Source organism: Cydia fagiglandana, chromosome 10 (assembly GCF_963556715.1).
Source record: "Cydia fagiglandana chromosome 10, ilCydFagi1.1, whole genome shotgun sequence".
Taxonomy (NCBI): domain Eukaryota; kingdom Metazoa; phylum Arthropoda; class Insecta; order Lepidoptera; family Tortricidae; genus Cydia; species Cydia fagiglandana.
The window spans coordinates 12692643-12718165 of NC_085941.1; the positions used below are offsets into that span (position 1 = coordinate 12692643).

The window sequence follows — 25523 nt, forward strand, 5'->3', positions numbered from 1 at the left end:
TGACACTTGCACTACGTGGGCTATCAAATCCGTTGCAGAATTTTTTTTTTGTCCGACTCTACTGCCTTTTGCCTTCAGAGTTCTTCACTGAATTGTATGCCTAAGCATTTATTTTATGCCTAAAAATTACAGATACATAAATATTCCTCCACTGAACAAAACCGTCTAATATTTACATCACATTATGGTATTTATATTTAAGTAATATAATTTATTTATCCCTCGCATAACATTAAGTGAGTAAGTAAACACTTTATTGTGCGGAAAAAAAGGAATATTTGTTACATCATATCAAACATAAATATTGTGGTTTTATTGGAGAAATTTTCCTGGTCTTTGATCATTCACATTTTAAATAAGGAAAAAAGTCGCATTAATTTCAGTTTCGTTAGGTGTGTTTACTGTTATTATGCATTGTACTCCAATATTAACCTACTAACTTCTGATGTAACGAAGTGTTTTCGTTAAAGCCTTCAAATGAATCGCGTGTGGTAGTGGAACTTTTACTCACAACACGCATGATTATAATTAAGAATGATTCACGTTAGACCGGGCCGTGGCCGGGCCGGAGCTTCCGGCGCACCGTTTTCTATGGAAAGCATCACCTATGATGTCTTAAGGGGCCCACTGATTACCAGTCCGCCGGACGATATCGGCCTGTCAGTTAAAAGTTTGACACCTCAAAACAACTGACAGGCTGATATCGTCCGGCGAACTGGTAATCTGTGGGCCCCTTTAGAAAAGTAAGCGCCGGAAGCTCCGGTCCGGACACGACCCGGTCTTACGTGAGTCATCCTTTACGCGGCTAGGTTACACCATTTCCGCTAGTATTATCGAGATGAATTATCATTACGAACACAAACACGAATTCCCCTATACAATTGTATAAGACATAATTAGGATTATCTAAACACACTTCGCCAACTGCCTCATTTGCATTAGGCATTTTTAAGTCCATAAAAAACGGCGAATCTAAATTAGGTATATACATATTGCCAACTGATATCATAGCCTAATTCATGTTTTATCTAAATTACCAGTTGCCCTGTAAAAGTTTGGTCACGGTGTCCAAAACTAGGGTGGCTTTTTATGCGCAAAATGGCGAAATTGAAAAAGTTATTACTTTTTTGTTTCAGGATGAGAGGAGCAAAGGCAATTTATCTGATCCTATTTTTTGGTCACCTTTCTGCGTTGCCGGATACGATAAGGATTGGTAAGGCATATTACGTATTGACTTGGATATTTCTAGCACGTACCTATTACTACTAGTGTGTTGTTTATTTTATACCAGGTGCCTCTTTCTAGGGTTTTTATCTATACGTAAACAAGAATTGATTTTCTCAAACTAAACTTCTTACATTCTATAAATATCTAATATTTAAACGACGAATGATATTTTTTACGGTATGAATAACAGAATTATTGGAACAAGTAATAAAATCCATTGTTCGCCAATTTAAAAAAATAATAAGAAATCAGGCGATACGATGACATTCGTTGATAAAAAACCAATCGAAACTCAATGTATGGAGATTGTCACGTGTCTTTTCGTAGCATCTGTCATCCCAATAGATTTTCTCTATTCGTTTAGCGATTGTCGATGTACAATTGTTATCTTGGCTAGGCCCCCTGTTGTGAAATACGTGGGTTTACCGAAAATACGATTCATAATTATTACTTTGAGAAACATAATCAATCCTTTTATTCAAATATTCAAAAGTGTATAGATGTGATATAAAATTAGATATCTTAAAGTTAACTTTAATAAGTAAGTAATAATTCAAGCGAAGTTTGTTTACAACACCAATTGTACAGTTCTAAATTCCCTAAATAATTTAACAGCAAATTAAGGGTCTAAGAAGTGATGGATAAAGTGAAATAACTTCAAAGCTAGGGATATAAATAGAAGATCCGAGAAGGAATGCTGCTGAATTGATTCTTGCAACTTTACTCGCTTGGAAAGCAATTCTTATTTTAAACTAAGTAATTATGTTTTATCCCGTTCTTACTTGAGACTTGTAGCGCGTTTATGAATGAAGGGGGGGGGGGGAGGGGTAAGTATTTAGTTAGATAGTGTTTCTGGGCATTTTCTGCAAATTGACAACCATTTTGCTTATCTATTTTGCGTGAAGAGGTAGCGCTACATTTAGTCTTATTCTAATGGACTGGTGGTTGATTTGATACTGATATCTGCCAAATGTATTAACAATGATGTGATGTGGTCGCTGTTTGCTATGTAGGTCATAGTTAGTATCGTATGGAAGCGCCAGGGACAATATCAACAGAGATAATTCTCTGACATCTATGGCTTATATCGACGTGATTGCATGATTACAACCAGCGACTGTCCTATGTAATTTATGTTGTCGTGTACGTGTTTCTATGGATATAGACTTATACCTGTGCTAGCTGTAAAAAGTAGAGTATTCTCTAGTCTCCATTTTTTTCTTAGTTACTATTATCTTATATTTATTAAATAAAACATGCAAAGCTCTTTGGTGCCCTGAATAAAACGGATCTTTGCTGAACGTATATTTCAAATGAACGAAACTTTACAAATTAGATAATGGCTGCCTAATTAGTGACGTCGTATAAATTTACGTCATTTTAGTGTACATAAATATAAGTTAAAATTCATCCAAGTCAGGGTTCACCTTGACTAGATTAATTACTTGTAAATATAAACATTTTCTCTTGTAAATATTTCGTGGTTGAGAGCAGACTAAAGTTACCTACGTCAAGTGAATAAGTAATATAATATTTTGGTGGCGTATTTATTTTGTAAGTGGTAGAAGACAAGACAATGTGAATGCAAATGCTACAATGTCCATATAAAAATATGACTTGGGTGCTCACTGTGGAGCTATTTAAGCTAATTTTATTCTAGCACAGTCGCTTCTCTTCGATCTTTAAAAATAATAACAATTTGTTATTTCGCAGTAGTAAGTGATGTTAAATTGAGATTAAATTGACATTGATTTATGTACATAATTGTATTGTAATTTGCTTGAAATTTTGGGCAAAGGTACTTAATCGCATTAAATACCTAGCTATAATATATTTATAAATATTTGACATGTAAAATAATATTGCTTTTACCTATAAATGTCTGATTCTGATGGCTTAACGCATAATTAAACGTACACACGCGAAGTTTAAGTTTTTTTTTTAAACATAAAGCAAAGCACAGGTAGTGGTCGCGCGACGAGTCTCTATGTTACGTGCCCATTAATTAGAATTATCATCATTGTTAACCTATGTGTGGCAGGTGGCCTGTTCCATCCCGAAGATGACAAGCAGGAGGTAGCGTTCCGGTACGCCGTGGAACGCGTCAACGCGGACCGCGCTATTCTGCCGCGGGCCAAACTGCTCGCTCAAGTTGAGACCATCTCGCCGCAGGACAGCTTCCACGCTTCCAAGAGAGGTAAGTTAGAAGCATTTACATATATTTAAACACATACGTCATTTTATTGTTTCGTTAGTTAATAATCACTATACCAAGGAGAGACAACTGACAGACAGCTGAATATCAGCTTACGGTACGAGTTTTAATTTTTGATCAATTACTGGACCAAAGAAAACTTACGAATAGGTACCTACAAAATTTTGATAATGATGATAGGTACGATACAGAGACATCTTCTACTGTACCTACTTCCATACATATTTAACGAATAGGTAGGTACCCATATGATTTGGAAAGAAAAGAATGAGAGAAATACTAGTAATTGCCACACTCGACGTGTATAGAGTGGCCCTTCAATAACTCAGTTAGTTATTATGGCAAACGCCATTAGAGATGAAAGGCCCGAACCAATTTTTCGGTTGATAGTTTAGTCGAGTTATTGCTAAAACGATTGAGGTGCGTAAAACCGTTTGGTATCCCAAACGGTTTTCCGCACGTTAAAAGAGTGGTCCAATTTAAAACTGGTAAAAAAAAAATAGATTTGGTGTTGGACATTCGACTCGTGTACCGTAGAAATAGTTAAATTAGCTTTGAGCCAATATCTCTATTTAATACATATAACATATACTTTTCAAACGTTCAGTTCAGAATAAACAGGTCCCTATACAAGTTCAGAATAAACAGGTACACAGCAAAACAGTTCTAGGATGTTTTTGATATATATAAAAACCAGGTAAACCCCTACAAGCACTGTTGCCTGTAGCCTACAGGCTGTAGGTAAGCATCCAATTTAGCGAGATGGGTTGACGGGATGACAAACTCTTTCTTTTGAATACAAAGTAGCTCGGGGAACTTTTTAAGAGCCTATTTCTTATACAGAAATTCCTGACTATTTACTCTTTTGCTCAAAGTGTTTCGAGCTCGTCCAAGAGCGAGATTATGAATAAATATTTTATCTGACGTATAATACTTCAATATATACTCGTATCTTCAGAGTTGTTTCACACATTTTGTCATATATTGTATCAAATATCTAGAGAGATAGAGCGACGACTGAGGCGTATCTCATCATAAGTGATGGCAAAATACACATCCATCATCCAATTTTCTAAAACCTGAACAGCTATTAGGTACGCATACATTCCAGAAACCTAGAGCAATTTACAAGTAGCCTTACGGCTCGATTCGGAAAATGAAATAGATCTCTACTAGACCTCAACAAGTTACGATATGGATAATTTAAAGATATTTGTAAGGTAGATATGTCAAATTTGACGTTTCCGCGATTCTGGAGGTCCTCTTGAACGATTTCGACAAGTTATGACTTAGATATCCAAGTCACATCTAGTCGATATCTAATGTAAATCTAGTTGATCTCTATATCGTTTCTAGATCTTGTGACTATCTCGTTTCCCGATTACGCGTGTTAGACTGATATTAACATGTTGCTCGTAGTATGCCACCTGCTCCGAAGTGGGGTGGCGGCTATCTTCGGCCCGCAAAGCGCCCCGGCGGCAGCGCACGTGCAGTCCATCTGCGATACCATGGAGCTGCCCCACCTGGAGACCCGATGGGATTATCGCACTCGCCGGGAGTCTTGTCTCGTCAACCTCTATCCGCATCCTGCAGCTTTGAGCCGGGTATGTATGCTTTATATATTCCTGGAACACATGGTGCTGGCCCATTTGACCTGGTGAGACTACCGACGAGTCGTGTCTCGTCAAGCCTATCCTCATCATGCTGCCTTGAGCTGGGTATGTATGCCACATGCATTTGCAAGACTATGGAGTTGCCTCAACTCGTGATTCGATGGGCCTACCTTCATCCTGCCGCCTTAAGCCGGGTGATGTAGTTATGAAACTATTCAATAAAATATAAAGCAAGTCGAATTGGCCACAATGTATCACCATGTGATAGTTATAATCATGATATTAGCCTAATTTAATTTAAAGATGCCGGACATAATCATTTGCTCATTTAATTTTACTTGATACTAACAGGCGTATGTGGACCTGGTACGAGCGTGGGGCTGGAAGTCGTTTACAATCGTGTACGAAAATAGCGACGGTCTAGTTCGGCTTCAGGAGCTACTGAAAGCCCATGGGCCTTTAGAGCTGCCGGTTGCAGTGAGGCAACTGCCGGACTCACATGACTACAGGTACGTAACTTTTACCAACAGATACCATGGAAATCATATACCTATTCCGTTTTTGATTATGGAATACTAAAATTGTTCATACGTCAAAAACAAAGGATTCATATAGGTAACCAGTTACATGTAAATATTCGGGTAACATCATTAACTTCGTGAAATGCAAAATGAGTTTCAGTAAATGTTGTAACTATATCAGTTGAAAGTTATATTACCTCGTGGTAAAGTTGCATTTCATTAAACAACTTATATCCTCATAAATTTACGAGCATAATTTAATTGGTATGAGAAAGAAGTACTTAATATTTATATGAAACGAAACATTCATTTTGGCATGGTTTTAAGTATTAGGTAGGCATAATTTTCGTGCAAATGATGTTAAATAATTGTGTGTAATACTTACTTAGGCATTAAATGTTTAAACGCACTTTCGACTCGATTTTGTCTTTCATTTTTATTTGTTATAAAAAATAGTACAATCATTTTTGAATTTGTAATTTGAATCAAAATGAAAGCAATCGTTTATCCAACCAGGCCTCTACTAAAGCAAATTAAGAACTCGGCGGAGTCACACATAGTGCTGGACTGTGCGACAGACAGGATTCGAGATGTCCTACAGCAAGCACAACAGATCGGGATGATGTCGGACTACCACAGCTATCTCATCACCTCTCTGGTAATATTGCTGTCTACTACTACAGTGCCTACTCATTACACCTTTGTGTTTGAAGTATACCTATATGTAGCTTTCCATCAGAAGGGTCCTTAGGCTTCACCTACAATAAGGACGTTTCTATCAGAATTTCTGTTGGAATTCCGGATGGAAACGTCCATATTGCACTTAAAGCATAAGCTCATCTCTTTGCACATGCGACATTTTCAAGAAGTATTAAAGGAAAAATCTCGACCGTTGTTATTCAACGCTGCCGGCGGGATAGCTGCCGGCCTAGCCAAGGTTACAATCGCTATCGCTTCGATAACGAAAAGCATTATGTCTCTCTATCACTCTTCCATATTAGCGCGACAGTGACAGTTGCGTTTCGATCGCTACGGAGCGTAAGCGATTGGCATTTTGGCTACGCGGCCTGATACTTTAGCTTAAAACTTTAGTTATTCTATTCACATCCCACAAATTGGCGCTACGAACATAATCCTGTCATAGAAAATATGTGGATGTGTCGCTTACAAAATGTTGATACCTCTTATTATTTTAACAGGACTTACATAGCGTTGATTTAGAAGAATTCAAGTACGGTGGAACTAATATAACCTCACTGAGATTGCTAGACCCCGAAAGGGCGGACGTGCAAAGAGTAGTCAGAGACTGGGTCTATGATGAGGCAAGGAAAGGAAGGAAATTGCAACTAGGCCATACCTCTGCTAAGGTACATTTCAAATTGTCTACGAGAACATAGATTAAATAATAGATACTACCCTATCACACAGTAAGTCATTGAAAATCCAGTTTGAATTAGAAATTTGCTGTCTATAAACAATAAAATTGAATGAGTTTTCCATAGGTTGTTATGGCTCTTAATGTCTTAATGTGTGGTCGGGCAGAATAGCAGCATGTGTTAATTTTTTTTTAACGCGTTTTCGTCGATGTATTTTCGTGCAAATAGGTACTTACTTTTTACACGCAATCTCATATAATACCTAAATAATATGAAATAGAACGCACTGTGACGAATTGGGTTGGGACTACAGCCTTAACCTTCTTATACAATTATACTCGTTAAAAAAATACTTGCGATTTAGACACTACCAGTAAGGCAGTATATTAATAATTTTATAAATTTTTCGTATTATTCCAGTTTTCTTATTATTCCTATTCATCCCACTCACTACATTATCAATAATAATAACCTGTACCTAAGGTATTTACTGACAGTGTCTGGCCCGCAAATTTCGAAGTTAACGACGGAATACCAAAATTATTAAGTAATTCCTAAAATAGAGCAGACTAAACTTGTTTAGCATAATGAAATTGCTTGTTCTGTTCACAGGAAAACATGACCTTTATAAAGGTGAGTATACAAGTTTACAAGATATTTATTTACTTTACTAACAAGTTAATTTGTTTGCCTACCTCAACTCTTTGAAATAATATAAAATTATGTACAAGTTCGCTATGAGCTGATTATAAAACACTGCGTAAAAGAATCTGGTAACTTTCATTTTAGTGCGAGCGGGGCAGTCAAAAGTGGGTGTATCAGACTTTTGTACTACTTATGCGTAGCAGGCCCTTTCGACCCTACATCTCAACGGTTAATTTTTCTTTGTACCTTGTACTAAAAAGCAAACTACGCCTGGCCATCGATACTTAAGTACTTATTTGTTACATTTTTTGATTACCTACAGACAGTTGTATCTGAGAGCCTAGCCAAGTGACAATCGTTTCCTTATAAGAATAAAAAACATGGTTTGACGGTCACTTTTTGATACATGGAGATTGTTTTCCTTACCTTTACTTTCCATAATAGAAAACACCAATCAAATCTATACCTCGTTTTTTTTAGCATTAGAAAAAAGGTAAACAATCTTGATGTGGCTTTTAATTGAAAAACACATTTTAAAAATAAGTTACGGCAAATATGTAACAATTATGAATCTAATACGACCATTTATATTCTTCTGCTTTCATAAGTAATAGTTTTTTGTTTTTAAAAAGCGTTTTTCAATTAAAAGACATGTCAAGATCGTTTACCTTCTTGCAAGTTCTTTCTAATGCTAAAAAAACGAACTATAACACTTAGATATGACCAAGTAACTTTTCGTTCGCATCCTTCATCATATAAGTTTTAATTTTAGATTGTCGTTTGCCGCCAAACTATAGGCCAGCTCATATGTTATCTAAACATTTTTTTTTACACAGACGGAAACTGCGTTGATGTACGACGCCGTACATTTATTCGCGAAGGCTTTGCACGATCTGGACACGTCACAGCAAATCGACGTGCGACCTCTGTCGTGCGAAGCTGAAGACACGTGGCCTCACGGTTACAGTCTCATCAATTATATGAAGATCGTGAGTATTGCTTCTGTATAATTTAATTTATTGTTTGTATCAATTAATTACATTAAAATATGGGTAGGTTGCGAATAATGAACATGGTATTTGATGAACATGTGCCTTTAAATTAGTTTGATTTCTAATAATTTAACTGATTCCATTTTTCAATCAGGTAGTTTTCCCCAAACATAGAGTTTTAAGAATTATTACACGGGTCTTTTAGTATTTATAGGCTATCTATAGACTTAAAATTGCATTGCTTACGTACGTAGTTACACTTTTGTTCCAAATTTGAACATTTCCACTCGGAAATCAATAGTTGGTTCTAACTCTAAAATTAAAACTTTAATTTGGGTCTCGTCGGATCACAGGTAGAGATCAAAATAAACTCATCTTTGCTATGTACATTAACGAAATGGATAGTAGAGTAAAAAATGGCACGGTGTACTTGTTAAATAATCACTATGAAAACAAATCGCGCCGCGAGAAATGTTTAATTAGCCCCAGCAATTAAAGTTTTGCTACCACATTCCTCGCTTTCGTCTGAATACTCTGAATATTAGGCACCTAAATACCGAATAAAAGCCGGCTGAACAGTGAGGTTAAGCATCACTTAGAGTAGAAATTAATTCAACGTAGCTTTACACCTCACTCATGTGCAGTATAAAGGAGACAGGAGTAGTTCTCTTGTTTCGAGTTGAGAATGTAGGGCGCATTAGTGGGTACTAGGATTAGTTGTCCGCATTGTTAGCGAGCTTAGGGATTGCCGAGTGCCGAGTTCTAACGGGGCTACTGGCCGTTCAAATATAAGTACATTACATTAATGCTAGACATTATTCACTGATCTTATGATTCATAATTATTAACGTAAACTACGATGTTTCACATGTTTATTGTTGAAACACTTCAGTTTTATTGTGCCATCCGGGCATCAAAGTTAAACAAAAAAAACCTCTTTGGTTAATAAACCTTTTGATAAGTAAATTATCAAAGTATGTCGTAGGAAGCATTCCGTTGGCAAAATTGTAAAAGCACTAAAACATGCGGTAAAAACATTTGTAAAATAGGGTCCCGTTTTACCCTTTGGGTACGGAACCCTAAAAATAGTATAATAAATTTAGCATTTGTAAATAATTTATAATTAAGTATAACTATAAATCATATTTTATTAAGGTTCTTGACAAAGATAAATCTTAATATCGTCAAGGATTTGCTTACAAGTTTAAGACGTTCATTCATAAAACGCCCCCGTAAAAGCTGAATGATAATAAAAACTTTTTACAAAAAAAAGAAAACCGACTTCAAAAAGGATGAAATAAAATATTATCCTTTTTAAGTCTATGCGTTACCAACTGATATGTTTGAAGTCGGTGCCAAGCCAACTTATGAAGCATACCTACCATGATTTTGGTACGATTCAATAAGTATGTACGTTGGATTGCCTTACACGACGACAATGAACGTACTTTTTGTAGGTACAGTCAACGTTAAAAGTATGTTTACACTTTTCGTCTTATTAAAAAGGAGTAAGGTGCAAAAGTGTAAACATATCTTTGACGTCGACTGTACCTGAACACACGATCAAACCTTCTTGGCACAGTCCGTACCATGTTTGTCGGCACGCAAGCGTGGGATTGGGACTGAGTTATTTCCCGTCCCTTATTCAGAGGACTACATTTCAAAATATAAAACAATTCAAAGAATTTACCTTGTTGCCAAATTTCACCTAAATCGGTTCAGTTGTTTAGCCATGAAAAGGCGACAAAGAGGCAGACAGAATTACTTACACATTTATAATAGTTATTAGTACAGTTCTAATGGGATTTATAGTCATAAAGCTGATTATTTTTGACGGGTATTGTTACTACTTGGCTTGGCACCGACTTCAAACATATCAGTTGGTAACGCATAGACTTAAAAAGGATAATATTTTATTTCATCCTTTTTGAAGTCGGTTTTCTTTTTTTTGTAAAAAGTTTTTATTTTTCCATTTTTAGTTTTAATGCATTGTTAAGAGCGCGACGCATGAATGAAAAACAACATCATGATTAACATTAAATGCGTGTACCTACTTTAATAAATATGTAATCAGGAATTTTCTCGAGTCCGTCTGGGAAATTATAATTCCTGTCACTACACTAAATCCATCCTCCGCCCCGCCACTGACCCAATCCCTCAACCCCCCGATAACTCTACCTCACAGCGCATCAACCCCTGATCCATCAACCCCTCGACCCTGAACCAGCAGCCCTTCAACCGCCATTCCCCGACCCCTTTAACTCCTAACCCTAACCCCCGATCAGTAGCCTTACCTGCTTACCAAGAGTTTGACATTGATTTATTCGCTAGCGTGTGTGTAACTTACTTTCTTTGCATCTCGCTCGTACTGGCATATTAATGCGAGCAAGATGCATCAAAAGTAAGTTACGAAGACGTTAGCGTCGCTAACTTAGCGAATATGTCAATGTCAAACTCGTGGTAGGGCTACACTTGCACTACATCAAATTGGCGGTTTTCGGAAGCAAATGCTCGAGTTACTTTAGAAAACACCGAAATCACTTTACACGTGCCTTTAAAAACTGAGGAGTTCCCTCAATTCCTCATGGATTCCATCATCAGACCAGAACCAAAAATAATACGGAAACACCTTGGAGGTAACTCCTTCCAAACAAAAAAAGAATTACTCAAATCGGATCACAGGTGCCGGAGTAATCGCTGAACATACTACATTTCAAAAAATCATCATCATTATCATCAAAACAATCATCATCATCAGGTCCACTTCATCAAAGTGGTGGTTTTCGGGAAAAAATGCTCGAGTTGCTTAAGAAAACACCCAAATCACCATGCATGTGCCTTTAAAAATTGAGGAGTTCCCTCAATTCCTCATGGATTCCATCATCAGAACAGAACCAAATTAAAATGGGACCAACTCGGAGGTAGCTCCTTTCAAACAAAAAAAGAATTACTCAAATCGGACCACGGATGTCGGAGTAATCGGTGAACGTACATAGAAAAAAAAAAAAAAAAAAATAGCCACAACCGAATACAGAACCTCCTCCTTCTATGAAATGGAAGTCGGTTAAAAAATTAACTTTTCTCCTTGTCATGACAGCTCTGAAGAAGGAAAATTGCCTCCTATCTCCCTAAGTTTTTTCTGTGAATATTGAGATAAAACACTTCGTTCGTATCTCAGAGGTAATATTAATTAGTGCTTATTTGGTCATAGATTGTTTTAACTGTTTATTCTCTTGTTTTCAATCCTAATGTAATGTTCATAACATCATAATAACGTAATATTTACCAAATTTCAATTGCTTTTGACCTTGTAACTCACTTGAAACAATGCTATTTATAATCCGATACGATACAAGACACGCACAAGACGTAAGTAAATTTGTCTTCGGCTTTGTCTAAACTAACTTGTTAGCAGCAGTCGACAACCTATTAGCTAGAAAGGAATTCACCGAAACGTGCAGCACGAACACAATCCAAAGTTCCCACCGCAACTAAATAGTTGAACAGGCTGATTATGCAAGTTTCACAACGCCCGTTTGTTTCAATACACAGGTAGAGATGAAGGGCTTAACCGGAGTTATAAAGTTTGACCATCAAGGATTCAGGAGCGACTTCACTCTCGACATAATAGAACTCACAAGGGACGGCCTCCAGAAGGCCGGTATTTGGAATTCCTCTGAAGGCGTAAACTATACACGATCTTACGGCGAAAATCAGAAGCAGATTGTCGAGATCCTGCAAAACAAAACCTTGATAGTGACGACGATTTTGGTAAGCGCGCACCGACATCAATCTTTTGGTAACATTTAACTACTCTCCTGAGTCCCACAAAGCCTATTAGCGCACACAACATTTGTATGTACACTCTCCTGACTCACATAACTTGTAAATTACATCACATTGCACAAGTAAGAAATATAGTCGCTTACATTTATATCTAATACTTTACATCTCTACTTGTAAACGTAAGGTCGGCCTCGGAAGTAGATGTTGGCTTAAGAGGGGGCTAACGAAAATTTTTTGTTTTTATTCTGAATTGTTACACGTTTTTACAAGGCAAATGCTGTAAAAGAATTGACACAAACTAGATTATATTTCAGACTCCTATCACCATATGTGTCGTGCGGTGCGCCAATATCTTTTGTTTCCTTCTTCATACTTAATTTCTTAAGTAGGTTCACGCCCCCTCTTTAATACATTTGTATTTGTCACAGTCAGATTGAGTAAACGAGAAAATATATACCTAAAGTAAATCGCACTTGAATATACAAAAATCACAAGATGCTATATTGTAAAGCTACTTTTGAGATCGACATATTTACTTTGACAACAAAATATTACTTACATTTATTTGGTTTCACATTTACATATTCAATATTTCCATAGAGTGCTCCGTATTGTATGCGGAAGGAAGCAAGCGAGAAGTTGACAGGAAATGCGCAATTCGAAGGGTACGCCATCGATCTCATTCACGAGATATCTAAAATTCTGGGCTTCAATTACACATTCAAGCTCGCCCCTGATGGCAGATACGGATCCTTCAATCGGGAGACTAAAGAATGGGATGGAATGATAAGAGAATTGTTAGAACAGCGTGCTGACGTAGCCATTGCGGATCTAACCATTACATACGACAGGTACGTACTCGAACACTTACAAAATATTTGGTCCTTTATTCTCACAAAGAAAATACACATTTTACTTTATACAATGTTTTTTTGAACAGGGAGCAAGTGGTCGACTTCACAATGCCTTTCATGAACCTCGGAATTTCTGTTCTCTACCGCAAACCTATTAAACAACCGCCGAACCTGTTTTCGTTTCTCTCGCCATTGTCTCTGGACGTCTGGATTTATATGGCCACGGCATACTTGGGTGTTTCAGTGTTGCTGTTTATTTTAGCCAGGTACGTTCTTTCGTTCTTGCTAAAGCAAACCCATTTAATATTTTGTGGAATACCCCTCTCGTATAAAGTAACTCTCTTTTTATTCGTGTGCTAAATGCGCTAATCCAATAGGTTTACTCCGTACGAATGGCATCAAACGCGGTCGCCGGACGGAGAGAAAATGGAAAATATATTTTCACTCGCTAACTGTCTGTGGTTTGCCATTGGATCTCTAATGCAGCAGAGCTGTGACTTTTTACCCAAGTAAGATAAAGATAACAAATAGAAGAATTGCGCAAAAGCGATTTTGAAAACACATTTGGCATTGGCACTAAAACGATTCAAATGTGGTTTTAGTGTCGCTGGAGAATAGTGACCTCAGCGAAATCAATACAGTTTGAATTATGAAAATCTAGAATGGTCGAGAATGACTCGCCCTTTTTCGAGGAATACTGTTAGGAATATCCGTAACAATTGGGTACTTTTTCCGTGCGATAGACAGAGCCCTATTTTCCTGGAAAATACGCTCAGACCATCAAAAACATAAACGAGAGAATGATTTGTCATTTTTCAAAGTCGTAAAATGTTAACTTGGCAATTTTCTCTAAATCGTAAACCGTCAATAACTTGGAATTATGTCCTGAATCAAATGATTGATGAAAATTTAATGAGTACTTAAGAATAATGCTTCAAGATACAATTTAAGTACCTAATTATTTACTTATTGGCAATTTTACGATTTGGACATAATTTTGAATATTTTGAAATTTTACGCCTTTGTCAAATAAATGACGAAGAGGGTGAAGAGCAATTGATGGTGAGCGTGAGTAATAGACAGTCATTAAATGGGCGGTATTTGGGCGCAGGTTCAGCCCGTACGAGTGGGACAGCCCGAGGAACTGTCTTGACGAGCCGCAGGTGCTGGAGAATCAATTCACTCTGTTGAACTCGCTGTGGTTCACTATCGGCTCCTTGATGCAGCAAGGTTCGGATATCGCACCGAAGTAAGTCCCATCTACTACTAACGGTTGGCTACAATTCTGCACCCTCAGTTTTCAAGTTTTGCATACGGGCGCATAAGGTTTCTGAAGGCACTTTATTTGGTCCTACTCGATAAACTGACCTAGCTGATAGCGCATATATTCTTCCGTCTTTGTAAATACGGAAATGTAGCCTTCGGTTACTGCGAAGCTTGGATGAAGAACTCCTTTTCACTAATTAGTTTCAAAGCGACCACAGCCCTTTGTGAATTTCAAGCATCGGTAGTTACTGAGTAAGTAAACCTACACCGTCCGGTTCACATAGAGATGGTTCGGTACTTTCGATGAGCTTTGGATTCACAATACTTAGTCATGGTTTTGATAATTTTGTTTTTGAATCCGGTATGGTTCTCCGATAACAGTGCACCAGATTTCTCTGTGCTTGTGTAGTATCCATAGCTTGCTGCATCAAAATTTAAAGTTAAATCATAGATAAGTCCTAAAGATCGATGTTACATGTTTTCAACTTGATTCTTTTAAAATTTATGTACCTACAGTTCCATGCCATGATGTGATGTGAAATATGTAACATCGATCTCAGAAGCTACTAATATCAAAACTGATTGAAAACGCATTAAAGTATTTAGTAGAACAGCTATAAAGATTTTCATTTGAGATTACATTTCACGAGTAATCAAATCACTACACTTTCAATTCAAGTAGATGCTCAACATGTTCAAACGTTAGTTTAGTGATTTCAGCTCCTTTGAACACTTAATTTGATGTAGCGGCACTTAGAAACATGATCAAGTTTAGACTTAACTTTTGTATCTGAATGTATTGCCAGAGCGGTTTCAACAAGAATGGTGGCTGGAATGTGGTGGTTCTTCACTTTGATCATGATATCATCGTATACCGCGAATTTGGCCGCTTTTCTTACCGTCGAGCGCATGGACTCGCCTATTGAGAGCGCGGAAGATCTCGCAAAACAGACAAAAATCAAGTACGGCGCTTTGAAAGGAGGCTCCACCGCTGCTTTCTTCAGGGTAAGATTTTTTTAAGGCTACTCGTGTAAAAAATAAAGCTGTAGACAACAAAATTAAGTATTAAGCATAATAACTTTTCTCAGTTACCCATCTATTCAAGCAAAGCGAAGAGTAAGTACTCGTAGAAGCGAGCGTTAATAAAATGTAAACTAGAATTTGCGAAATTTGTTTATGGCGACGCTTCTCCAAATTTACGCGTCATTGTTCTTCGAGTGACTATTTAGATGACGGATTCTTTAGATAAATCAGTTAATAGTCTTCTAAGTTGATTAGAATATAAAGCCCTAATCTGATATGTTGATAGTAGTTGAAGTGACACAGTAGATTGGTAATATAAAAATCATTCATAAATTTTCATTGTCGGCCATAGTGCCTCAACTCAGATTCTGAAGGCACACAATTTTACGTGATGACACTAATTATGTTATGCTTAAAGCTTTGACAAATTGCTTATGAAGAATATAACACTTTAAACTCTCGCGTTTTGTACACATATTCAATTACACAAACGGGTCTACCGCGATATAATTTCATTGTTTTTACCTTTAATTCCGACGTTTCAGCTGAGTTGCATCAGCTGTGGTCACGGAAAGACTGACGTCCCAACAAATGTCAACGGAGATATTAATAAAACAACACTAAACTACCCGAAATTAGTTTATAAAAATGTTCGGGGTAGACAAAGAAATTGCAGCTACCCGTTAAAGTTTAATGTTTATTGTCCACGGCACGACACACAACACTCACAGTATCCGTACACTGGTCCGAAGATATATCTGCTGGTTTCAACATTTGAATCACTGGTCCCCAAGTAGACAATGAAATTATATCGCGGTAGACCCGTTTGTGTAATTGAATATGCTTATGAAGAAATTAAAAAAATAAATTGTATGATGAAAAAGGATGAGGATAAGGCTACTTATTTTTGTATTGCTCTTAAATTTCATGATTTAACTTCAACAGGATTCAAACTTCTCGACTTACCAGCGCATGTGGTCGTTTATGGAGTCTGCGAGGCCGTCAGTGTTCGCCACCACCAACAAGGAGGGCGAGGAGCGTGTGATGCGCGGCAAGGGAGCGTACGCGTACCTGATGGAGTCCACGACCATCGAATATGTGGTCGAGCGCAACTGCGACCTTACGCAGGTCGGCGGCATGCTTGACTCCAAGGGCTACGGGATCGCGATGCCACCTAGTAAGTTTTTTGTTCTTACATTTTTTGACATGAAAGCCAAAATTGTTTGACATGTCATGACTTTCAAAATCTTGTTATTTCAGCATTCTATTCATGAAATTCCAACGTTTTAGTAAAAGTTTGCACTTCATGACTTTTATCGGTATTATCGCCGTTTTATTACTTTTTTCTCGAACATTATTGTACTATTTTTATGATGCGGCCAAGACTCGCCGAGTGCCGAACCGATTATTTCAAAGAAAAGAAGAACTTTTTGGAATGTATGAAATAATCGGCTCGGCACTCGGCGAATCCGTGCATGTCAGGTCACACCCTTACCTAGATGAATAATGAATATTAATAGATTGATTTGTTAAATTTCATATTTTCACAAAGGACCCGTCACTGAATATATTTTAAAATCATAAATATTTTATCTTTGTCTAGATTCCCCATACCGCACTGCTATCAGTGGTGCTGTTTTAAAACTGCAAGAGGAAGGCAAATTGCATATTCTGAAAACGAAATGGTGGAAAGAAAAAAGAGGCGGAGGATCCTGTAGGGTAAGTCGAGACGGTAACTAGGTAAATAGGGCTATTTAATTATTAGAATTCTAAATATCAAATCAAACTGTGTTCATACTGCAACTTTATTGGTGTAATTGAGTTGGTAGTTCGAATTAACTAATGCAGTTTACACGTTACATAGCGCTTCGCCGGCGGCGGACATTGCTCTTGAAGTTAGAAACTTTGTATGGAAGTTACAAACTCGTATAAACGTCCTGGCTGACAAGCGTGGTTAAAATATTTTCATGATCATTTTTGTGATTTGAATGCACAGAAAATAAAAATAAAAACTACTTACTGTTTTAAATTTACTGTGTTTAACGATGAGGTGCAAAACATTCATGCCCCGTATAGGAGGCGCTTGTGACTTCAAAGTATTGTTTATGGTTAACTAGCTGTTGCCCGCGACTTCGTCCGCGTGGAATCTTATCTTCAACATTTTACATCTTAAGTACATATAATTTTCATATCCAAGCAAAGTTGAAATTAAGTAAGTACTTTTCTTTTTTAGCAAGTTGTATGAAGTTTTAAGTCAATTAGATTTTGATGTTGGTTGCTGAAATTACTTTTCTTGTATTCTCATAATTAGGTACCTATGCCCATACAAAGATTCAAGTTCCGCACTCACAAAATATCTGATCTCCATACAAACTTACAACCCCTTTCTCACCACCTTGGGGGATGATTTTCAAAAATGCTTGAATTAGTTTTCATGTTTTTTAATTTAATACCTTTTTTTTTGCAAAACATTCAAGTTCCTAGCTTAAAATTAAATTTACACCCAAAGACGAACTTTCATCCCCTTTTTAACCCCCTAAAAGGTTGAATTTCCAAAAACGTTGCAATTACTTTTTTTTTTGTAATCGGCTATTATGTCTTTCTAAGAAGTTTCAAAGCATTTGTAATGGATTCAAACTTTGAACCCCATTTTAACCCTGTTAGGGGATGAATTTTATAAATCGCTGAAATCGCTTTTATTGTCTTCTAATAATATCCCCAAACATAAAAATTCAAATCCCGCGCTCGAAAAAATGTATGATATACATACAAATTTTCAACCCCGTTTTCACCACCATAGGGGATGAATTTTCAAAAACGCTGAAATTAGTTTTCTTGTATTTTAATTTAATACCTTTATACTAAGTTTCAAGTTCCCAGCTTCAAATAAAACTTTAACCCCATACAAACTTTCATCCCCTTTTTAACCCCCTTAGGGGTTGAATTTCCAAGAACGTTGCAATATACTTTTTTTTGTAATCGGCTATTATGCCTTTCTAAGAATATTCAAAGCATTAGTAATGGATTCAAACTTTTAAACCCATTTTAACCCTGTTAGGGGATGAATTTTACAAAACGCTGAAATCACTTTTATTGTCTTTTAATAGTATCTCCAAATACAAAGATTCAAGTCCCGCGCTCGAAAAAATGTTTGATATCCATACAAACGTTCAACCCCTTTTTCACCACCTTAGGGGATGAATTTTCAAAAACGCTGAAATTAGTTTTCATGTATTTAAAACGTTTTTACAAAGTTTCAAGTTCCTTGCTTAAAATAAAATAAGCACCCGCAGACGAATTTTCATCCCCTTTTTAACCCCTTTAGGGGTTGAAATTTCAAAAACGTCAATTATTTTTTTTAATAATCGGCTATTATGCCTTTCTAAGAAGTTTCAAAACCATTTGTAATGGATTCAAACTTTCAACCCCTTTTTAACCCTGTTAGGGGATGAATTTTACAAAATGTTGAAATTACTTTTCCTGTCTTCTAATAATATCCCTAAATACAAAGATTCAAGTCCCATACTCGAAAAAATGTGTGTTATCCATACAAACTTTCAACCCCTTTTTCACCACCTTAAGGGATGAATTTTCAAAAACGCTGAAATGACTTTTCTTGTATTTTAATAATATATCTTTTAACGAAGTTTCAAATTCCTAGCTCAAAAGAAAACTTTAACCCCATACAAACTTTCATCCCATTTTTAACCCTGTTAGGGGATGAATTTTACAAAACGCTGAAATTACTTTTATTGTCTTCTAATAATATCCCCAAATACAAAGATTCAAGTCCCGCAATAGAAAAAAAAAATCATATCCATACAAACTTCAACCCCTTTTTCACCACCTTAGGGGATGAATTTTCTAAAACGCTGAAATCAGTTTTTTGTATTTGAATTTAATACCTTTTGACAACGTTTAAGTTCCTAGCTTAAAATAAAATTTGCACCCGAAGACGAAATTTCATCCCCCTTTTAACCCCCTTAGGAGTTGAATTTCCAAAAATGTTGCAATTACTTTTTTTTGTAATCGGCTATTATGCCTTTCTTAGAAGTTACCAAGCATTTGTAATGGATTCAAACTTTCAACCCCTTTTCAACCCTGTTAGGGGATGAATTTTAAAAAACGCTGAAATTACTTTTCCTGCCTTCTAATAATATCCCCAAATACAAAGATTCAAGTCCCGCATTCGAAAAAATATTTGATATCCATACAAACTTTCAACCCCTTTTTCACCACCTCAGGGGATGAATTTTCAAAAACGCTGAAATTAGTTTTCTTGTATTTTAATAATATATGTTTTTACGAAGTTTCAAATTCCTAGCTTAAAATAAAACTTTAACCCCATACAAATTTTCATCCCCTTTTTAACCCCCTTAGGGGTTGAATTTCTCAAAATCGCTTCTTATCTCTTGTACACTTTATAAATGCAATCTGGTGTGCAAATTTCAACTTTCTGGCTTTTGTAGTTTCGGCTCTGCGTTGATGAATCAGTCAGTCAGGACACTTGCATTTATATATATAGAAGATAAAGTGAAAATTAATGTAGCGCGACAGTTCTTTTTTAAAGGAATAAAAAATATAAGTATGTAATTAGTATATTTCAAAATATTTCTTAAATATATAAGATCATTCGACTACAAAAATATGAAACAGAAGTCAAGTTCGACACGGTGCCTAAAATACAGTAAGCTTAACTAGCTAGCTTTTTTTTTTTCATGTGTCGCGCGCACAGCTCTTGTGAGCAAGGACCCCGCTAAGGATACGGGCGAGCCTTGCTGATATGCATATCTGTCGCCAGTTTTCCCTTAGGGCCACCCCACATCTGGCGTCTTTCGGCCGCGGTCGACGCAACGTCGACGCAACGTCGACGCATACGACGTCCATAGCGCTGACCAGACGCCGACAGTCGCCGACGCTCGAAAGACGCTAGATGTGGGGGGGCCCTTAGTCGCCTACGACATATATACGACACCCACGGGACGAGATGGGGTGGTGCTATTCTTTTCTGATGCCGGCACTAACTAGCTAACAAATCTCTTTCATTCCTAGGATGAGACATCAAAGTCGTCGTCGACAGCAAACGAGCTGGGTCTCGCTAACGTCGGCGGCGTGTTTGTGGTGCTGATGGGCGGCATGGGGGTGGCGTGCGTCATCGCCGTCTGCGAGTTCGTGTGGAAGAGTCGCAAAGTTGCTGTGGATGAACGGGTGAGTTTAGTAGTAGAAGAAAAACACTTTAGGCCCCCCCCACATCTAGAGTCTTTCGAGCGTCGGCGTCTACAACTCTATGGCCGCTGCTCGACGCAACGTCGACGCAACTGCGCAGCGAAGTCATTTTCCATAGTGCTGACCAGACGCCGACGCTCGAAAGACGCTAAATGTGGGGGGGGGGGGGCTCATTGTACAAAAATCAAATCAAAACAAAACAGGAAAAATAACATTCGTTATTAGTACTAAGGCCAACTTATTCCTTTGAGCAATTACATCATAATAATCACTTTTTGGAAGAAGATGAAGGCATAATGCGACAAGGGAAGGTAATAGAAACTATAGCCATAGTAAATTTACACTCTATGTATTTTTAGAAGTACCTAATGAAAGTGGTCAAGTATGCGGAGATAAAGGGCTCATTTAGACGATGCGAGAACTCGCATGCGAGGTTCATTACATTGCCGCTTTTTATCGGTCGGTTGAATTGGACGTAACCAACAGTCCGCAATACTTATAACTAAAATCGCATGCGAGTTCGCGCGCCGTCTAAATCAGCCCTTAAACTTGTTTTTAACATAGTCAGTGAGTACATGGTACCTATTAATTGTCAGCATTACGCAGCATTAGAGCAGTTTACGGTGCTCAGAGCAATGCACAGAGCATTCCGAATTTATTGGTGTGTACCTATTTAAATTTTGCATTACAATTATTTGGTTATTTGTAAATAGCACGTTACAAATAGGTGTGTTCTACATAATTTTACGTTATTGATGTTAGAACTATCAATTACGACTTCTATGGAATTAGAGTAATAATAGGGCCCAACCCTGTTAGGAATTATTTTCATTACAAGAAATGCGATGTAACGTTTGATAAACTGATAGGCAAAGTAGATTATTTTTTGGCTCATTATTTACCTACCGTTTCTGTAGAAACCTACTTACAGAAAACTTTAGTATAACTATATCGTCAGCGTTGTAAAATATCAAATATTCATACATCTAAATCATGCCAAACCTATTTTTGTCCTCCTTATCGATTTCGAACTCAGCAATTACGGATTTACGCCTATTGTGGGCCCTAATGTGGCCGGCCAGGTCGAACATGGTCTTAAAGACTCTTCTGCAGGTGTTACAATAGAGGTGGCCAGACGCGTTATACGTATACTGCGTATACGCTTAAGAGGGCTTCGGTCTTTTTTATGTTGATGATAATGAACTGTCAATGTCACCATAATACTTACCAACATGTTTGTTTATTTATTTCAGTTCTTCTTTTTACGTTATTATTCATCGTTAACTCTATTTTGTTTTAGGTTTACTTTTAGTCAGCACATGGGTAAATCTTTATGATTAAGTAATGTTCTATGGCTAGCATCTGTGTTTGTGACACCAGTAGAGTAGACTACTTTTCGGTACTTTTGTAAATAATATTGTATTAGTAACATACAAGTTGCGCGCGAATTTTTTATCAATAACTTGACGGCCAGACATGGGTGGCATAGCACTTTCAAACAAGTAATTTTTGGACAGCACGCACTAAAACAGTATTAGCAGGGTATGCAGCCGTGGTTAACGCTATTTAAGATGATTTTTATATATTTTCCTAATGCCCCTATAACACTATTTATTTATTTTCCTAATGCCGCCCTTCATCGGAACTACAGAAAGAAGAGGTACAATTTTTCTAACTAATAATGATATTTTGTAATAAATTTGAAACTGTACCGTGGCTTTGTGTGGTCAGGCCTCACTGTGTTCGGAAATGGCCTCGGAGCTGCGGTCGGCGCTCAAGTGTCCAAGCGGCGCGGCGGGGGGCAACTCCTCAGGCCCAAGGGACGGGGCCTCCTCTCCATATCTGCACTATGGCTTTAGCACCAAGAGCCAGCTTCACTAGCGGCCAACATCCGCCTCCTCGTCCCCAAGCGATGTGTAGGCGATCAAGGACTTGTGAGAGTGACTGTGACCACCTGATGAGCTAGCACCGTCCTAGTGTGACATAAATAATTTCTTTCTTACTAGCAACTGTAAGGGGGCATGCTTTATATTAGACACAAGCGGTGCTAGTTCGTTTGAATCTTGTAAATATCTAACTCATATCTCGATAGTACGTACTGTATAGCTGTAAGGGTGTAATCAATGTTAACGTGACAATTTAGCAGAATTGAGAGTCTAACTTTATTATCATGTAAAAAGTGAAGTAGTTTAATTGAATATGGACTCGTTTGACACGTCGATTGTTTTATTTTAGAAAGTTAATTTATTGAAATGTTTATAAATGGTTTATGACTTTTATAGTTCAGTGTGCGAGCGCCTTATAAGGCAGGACCATTCACATTCTACGACTTTTGTGTTCGTGTTTCACTGTTTTCTGTAGAGAAAATTATTTTACTTACGGTAGGGAAAAGATTCTAAGTAAAATTATACAAACACAAAAGTTCTAGCATGTAGACGGTCTTGCCTTATTAGAAAATTATCTTCCATTGATTTAATCAAAATGTTTGAATAAGATTATGTCTCCAGATAAATATAAGTAATAATGATGTTAGAAGAAGGTCAAGTAAAGTTTTTTTTTTTATAAAAGTTTTGTAAATAGATACAATAATACTGCCATTTTTGTGAAAATATTTGATCCTTTAATGTTGTGGATTATAATAATTGGAATAACACCCTTTCATCAACTGGTGAAAGTTATCTTTGTGGATTATATTACTGCGGATTATTATATTAATTATATTACCTACACGGTCTTGTCAGAAAATGACAGGATATAATGTTGATGATAAAATATAATCATAGATATAATATGATACTTGCCAAAACTAAGGCCAAAAATACATTTGCACTTTTTTTTACTTTATTACAATAAGTCGATGTAAAACAGGAAAAACTGTATTCGAATTCAACAAATGTTGGAGTTGAAAAGGTAAATAATTAGCTATGTAAATTGTTTAAGAATTTTTTTATTCTTACTATTTTGAAATTGTATAAATTACATACATACCAAACAAAATTTGGAATTCGGCTTAACTCAGTGCTACGCTGCCATCCTAAAAACGGCGGTAAATAAAGCTATTTGACCTATTCAACTATGGAACCCTAAAAACGATTCTAAAAGGTCATACTGGGCTCTAATTATATGTTTTTTTTTTGTTTATCAAAACAGCTTTTTTATGATCTATTATGCTGTAAATAGGCTTCATGCAATTTTTCGCCCATCGCTAATCGGATATCGGCGTCGTTCTGGATTAAAGCCAAATTAGAAATAACTTTAGAGATACGTGTATAAAAAGAGCAATATATAAATGATAACACATACAATAAAATGACCATTAAATTGAAATAATGTACTAATTAGTTTTACCCGACTTCTTAATAATAAATAGACAGGTTGCGGTTTGAGATTTGACTGAATGTGCAGATTACATATTATCTGCATTGATCATTGTACATAAAGATAACGATTGAGATAAAAAAAAATTAACGAACATACTTCAAAGGAACTACCACTACGCAATTCTCACTGGACTTAGCCTAATAATTGTGAAACTTTAAAATCAACGCCTAATAAAACGGACAGATTGCAAAGATTTGTTCAAAGTAGGAAAGTGGTAAAAGCAATTTGATGATCTGCTCAAATTGTGCCAAAAAAAACTTCGACTAAATTTACTACGTATAATAATAAGTTTATAAGTTTACGTTTAAATCTCAATTTTAAATTAATAAATACTTTTAATAATATGTTTAGTTTTATTTTATAGTAAAATAATGACTCTCGGTAAAGTCGGTAAGTATAGTAAAATAGTCAATTGCCGTCTAATTATCGATCATAATCGTAAAATAAAATCATATTTTCACAACGAAGAGCATGTTTATAAATTAATTGTTGTTGGTTTCTAACCTCATGAGAATATACTACAATACAAAGCTTATAATGTTTATCACAATGACAACAGCTTAATCCCAAGACTCATAATCATGCAAATGTGACTACCTTTTAAACGTTTATACAGCAAACACATATTAACAGTAAAAATAAAACACCCTAAAAGAAATTCATAAAAGTAATTTACTCCCAGATTTCTCTATTATGCTTATAACGGCTGAACTAATAAAACTCCTGAATATAAAGATAAGAAATCAGGTAAAGTTAACCCACGTTCATAGCGTTTTTACTACTTTTATACGATATAGGTGCGCAAAACTTGTTACCGCTGTGTTCATTTATACGACCTCGTAAAAGGTAGTACCCATCAAATATTGCCTTGTCATGAAATAAACAGCCTTTTATTTTATTTTAAGTACGCTGCTACATGTCGTTATTGTGCTGTATGAAAGCTTTGATTGTTATTTCATTTATTGGTACAGTAAACAATCTAACGGCAAATAAAGTTACAATACGTTTTAGTTTTCGTGTCATTATCATAATACAATATGACATACCCACATAAAATGTTCACGAAGCTTGCAGAAATATTATGTCATATCTACTTCAGCATCCTCTGTACGAAAAATTCATGATTCATTTTGAATAGTAAATCTTGTCACTGCGCCAGTTTGCACAATATATTAATCGCTATGTAACTAATGCGGTCTTGTAAGTTGTTATTCTTAATTCTGAATACAGTCAACTAGTTCTTAATACAGTTATGTTAACAGAGAAAAATAAACTGTAATGATACCTACACAATTTTTCCTAGTCGGCACTGTATCTTGTAAAAACTAGAAGCAAATTTAAAAACAAAGCTTGCAATGTTTTAATTTGAGCATTGTCTGTAAGGTCCCAGGGGCACAA

General features: G+C 36.5%; 1 protein-coding gene across 6 annotated transcripts; it reads left to right on the forward strand.

Moving 5' to 3' along the window:
• The first annotated feature begins 1122 nt into the window (after positions 1-1122).
• LOC134667908 (glutamate receptor ionotropic, kainate 2) lies at positions 1123-24469 on the forward strand. Of its 6 annotated transcripts, none has more exons than XM_063525319.1 (18): positions 1136-1213; positions 3269-3424; positions 4862-5046; positions 5407-5564; positions 6093-6234; positions 6776-6943; positions 7565-7585; positions 8434-8586; positions 12142-12360; positions 12976-13226; positions 13316-13495; positions 13607-13738; positions 14341-14478; positions 15302-15500; positions 16464-16695; positions 17122-17237; positions 20571-20735; positions 22476-24469. In XM_063525319.1, exons 1-18 carry the CDS (start codon positions 1138-1140, stop codon positions 22623-22625), a joined length of 2841 nt encoding a protein of 946 aa, XP_063381389.1. In that variant the 5' UTR covers positions 1136-1137; the 3' UTR covers positions 22626-24469. The 6 variants fall into 6 exon arrangements, with proteins under 6 accessions (XP_063381394.1, XP_063381389.1, XP_063381390.1 ...); XM_063525320.1 differs by having other exon boundaries at positions 20571-20726; XM_063525324.1 differs by lacking the exon at positions 13607-13738 and having other exon boundaries at positions 1123-1213.
• Positions 24470-25523: the final 1054 nt, after the last annotated feature.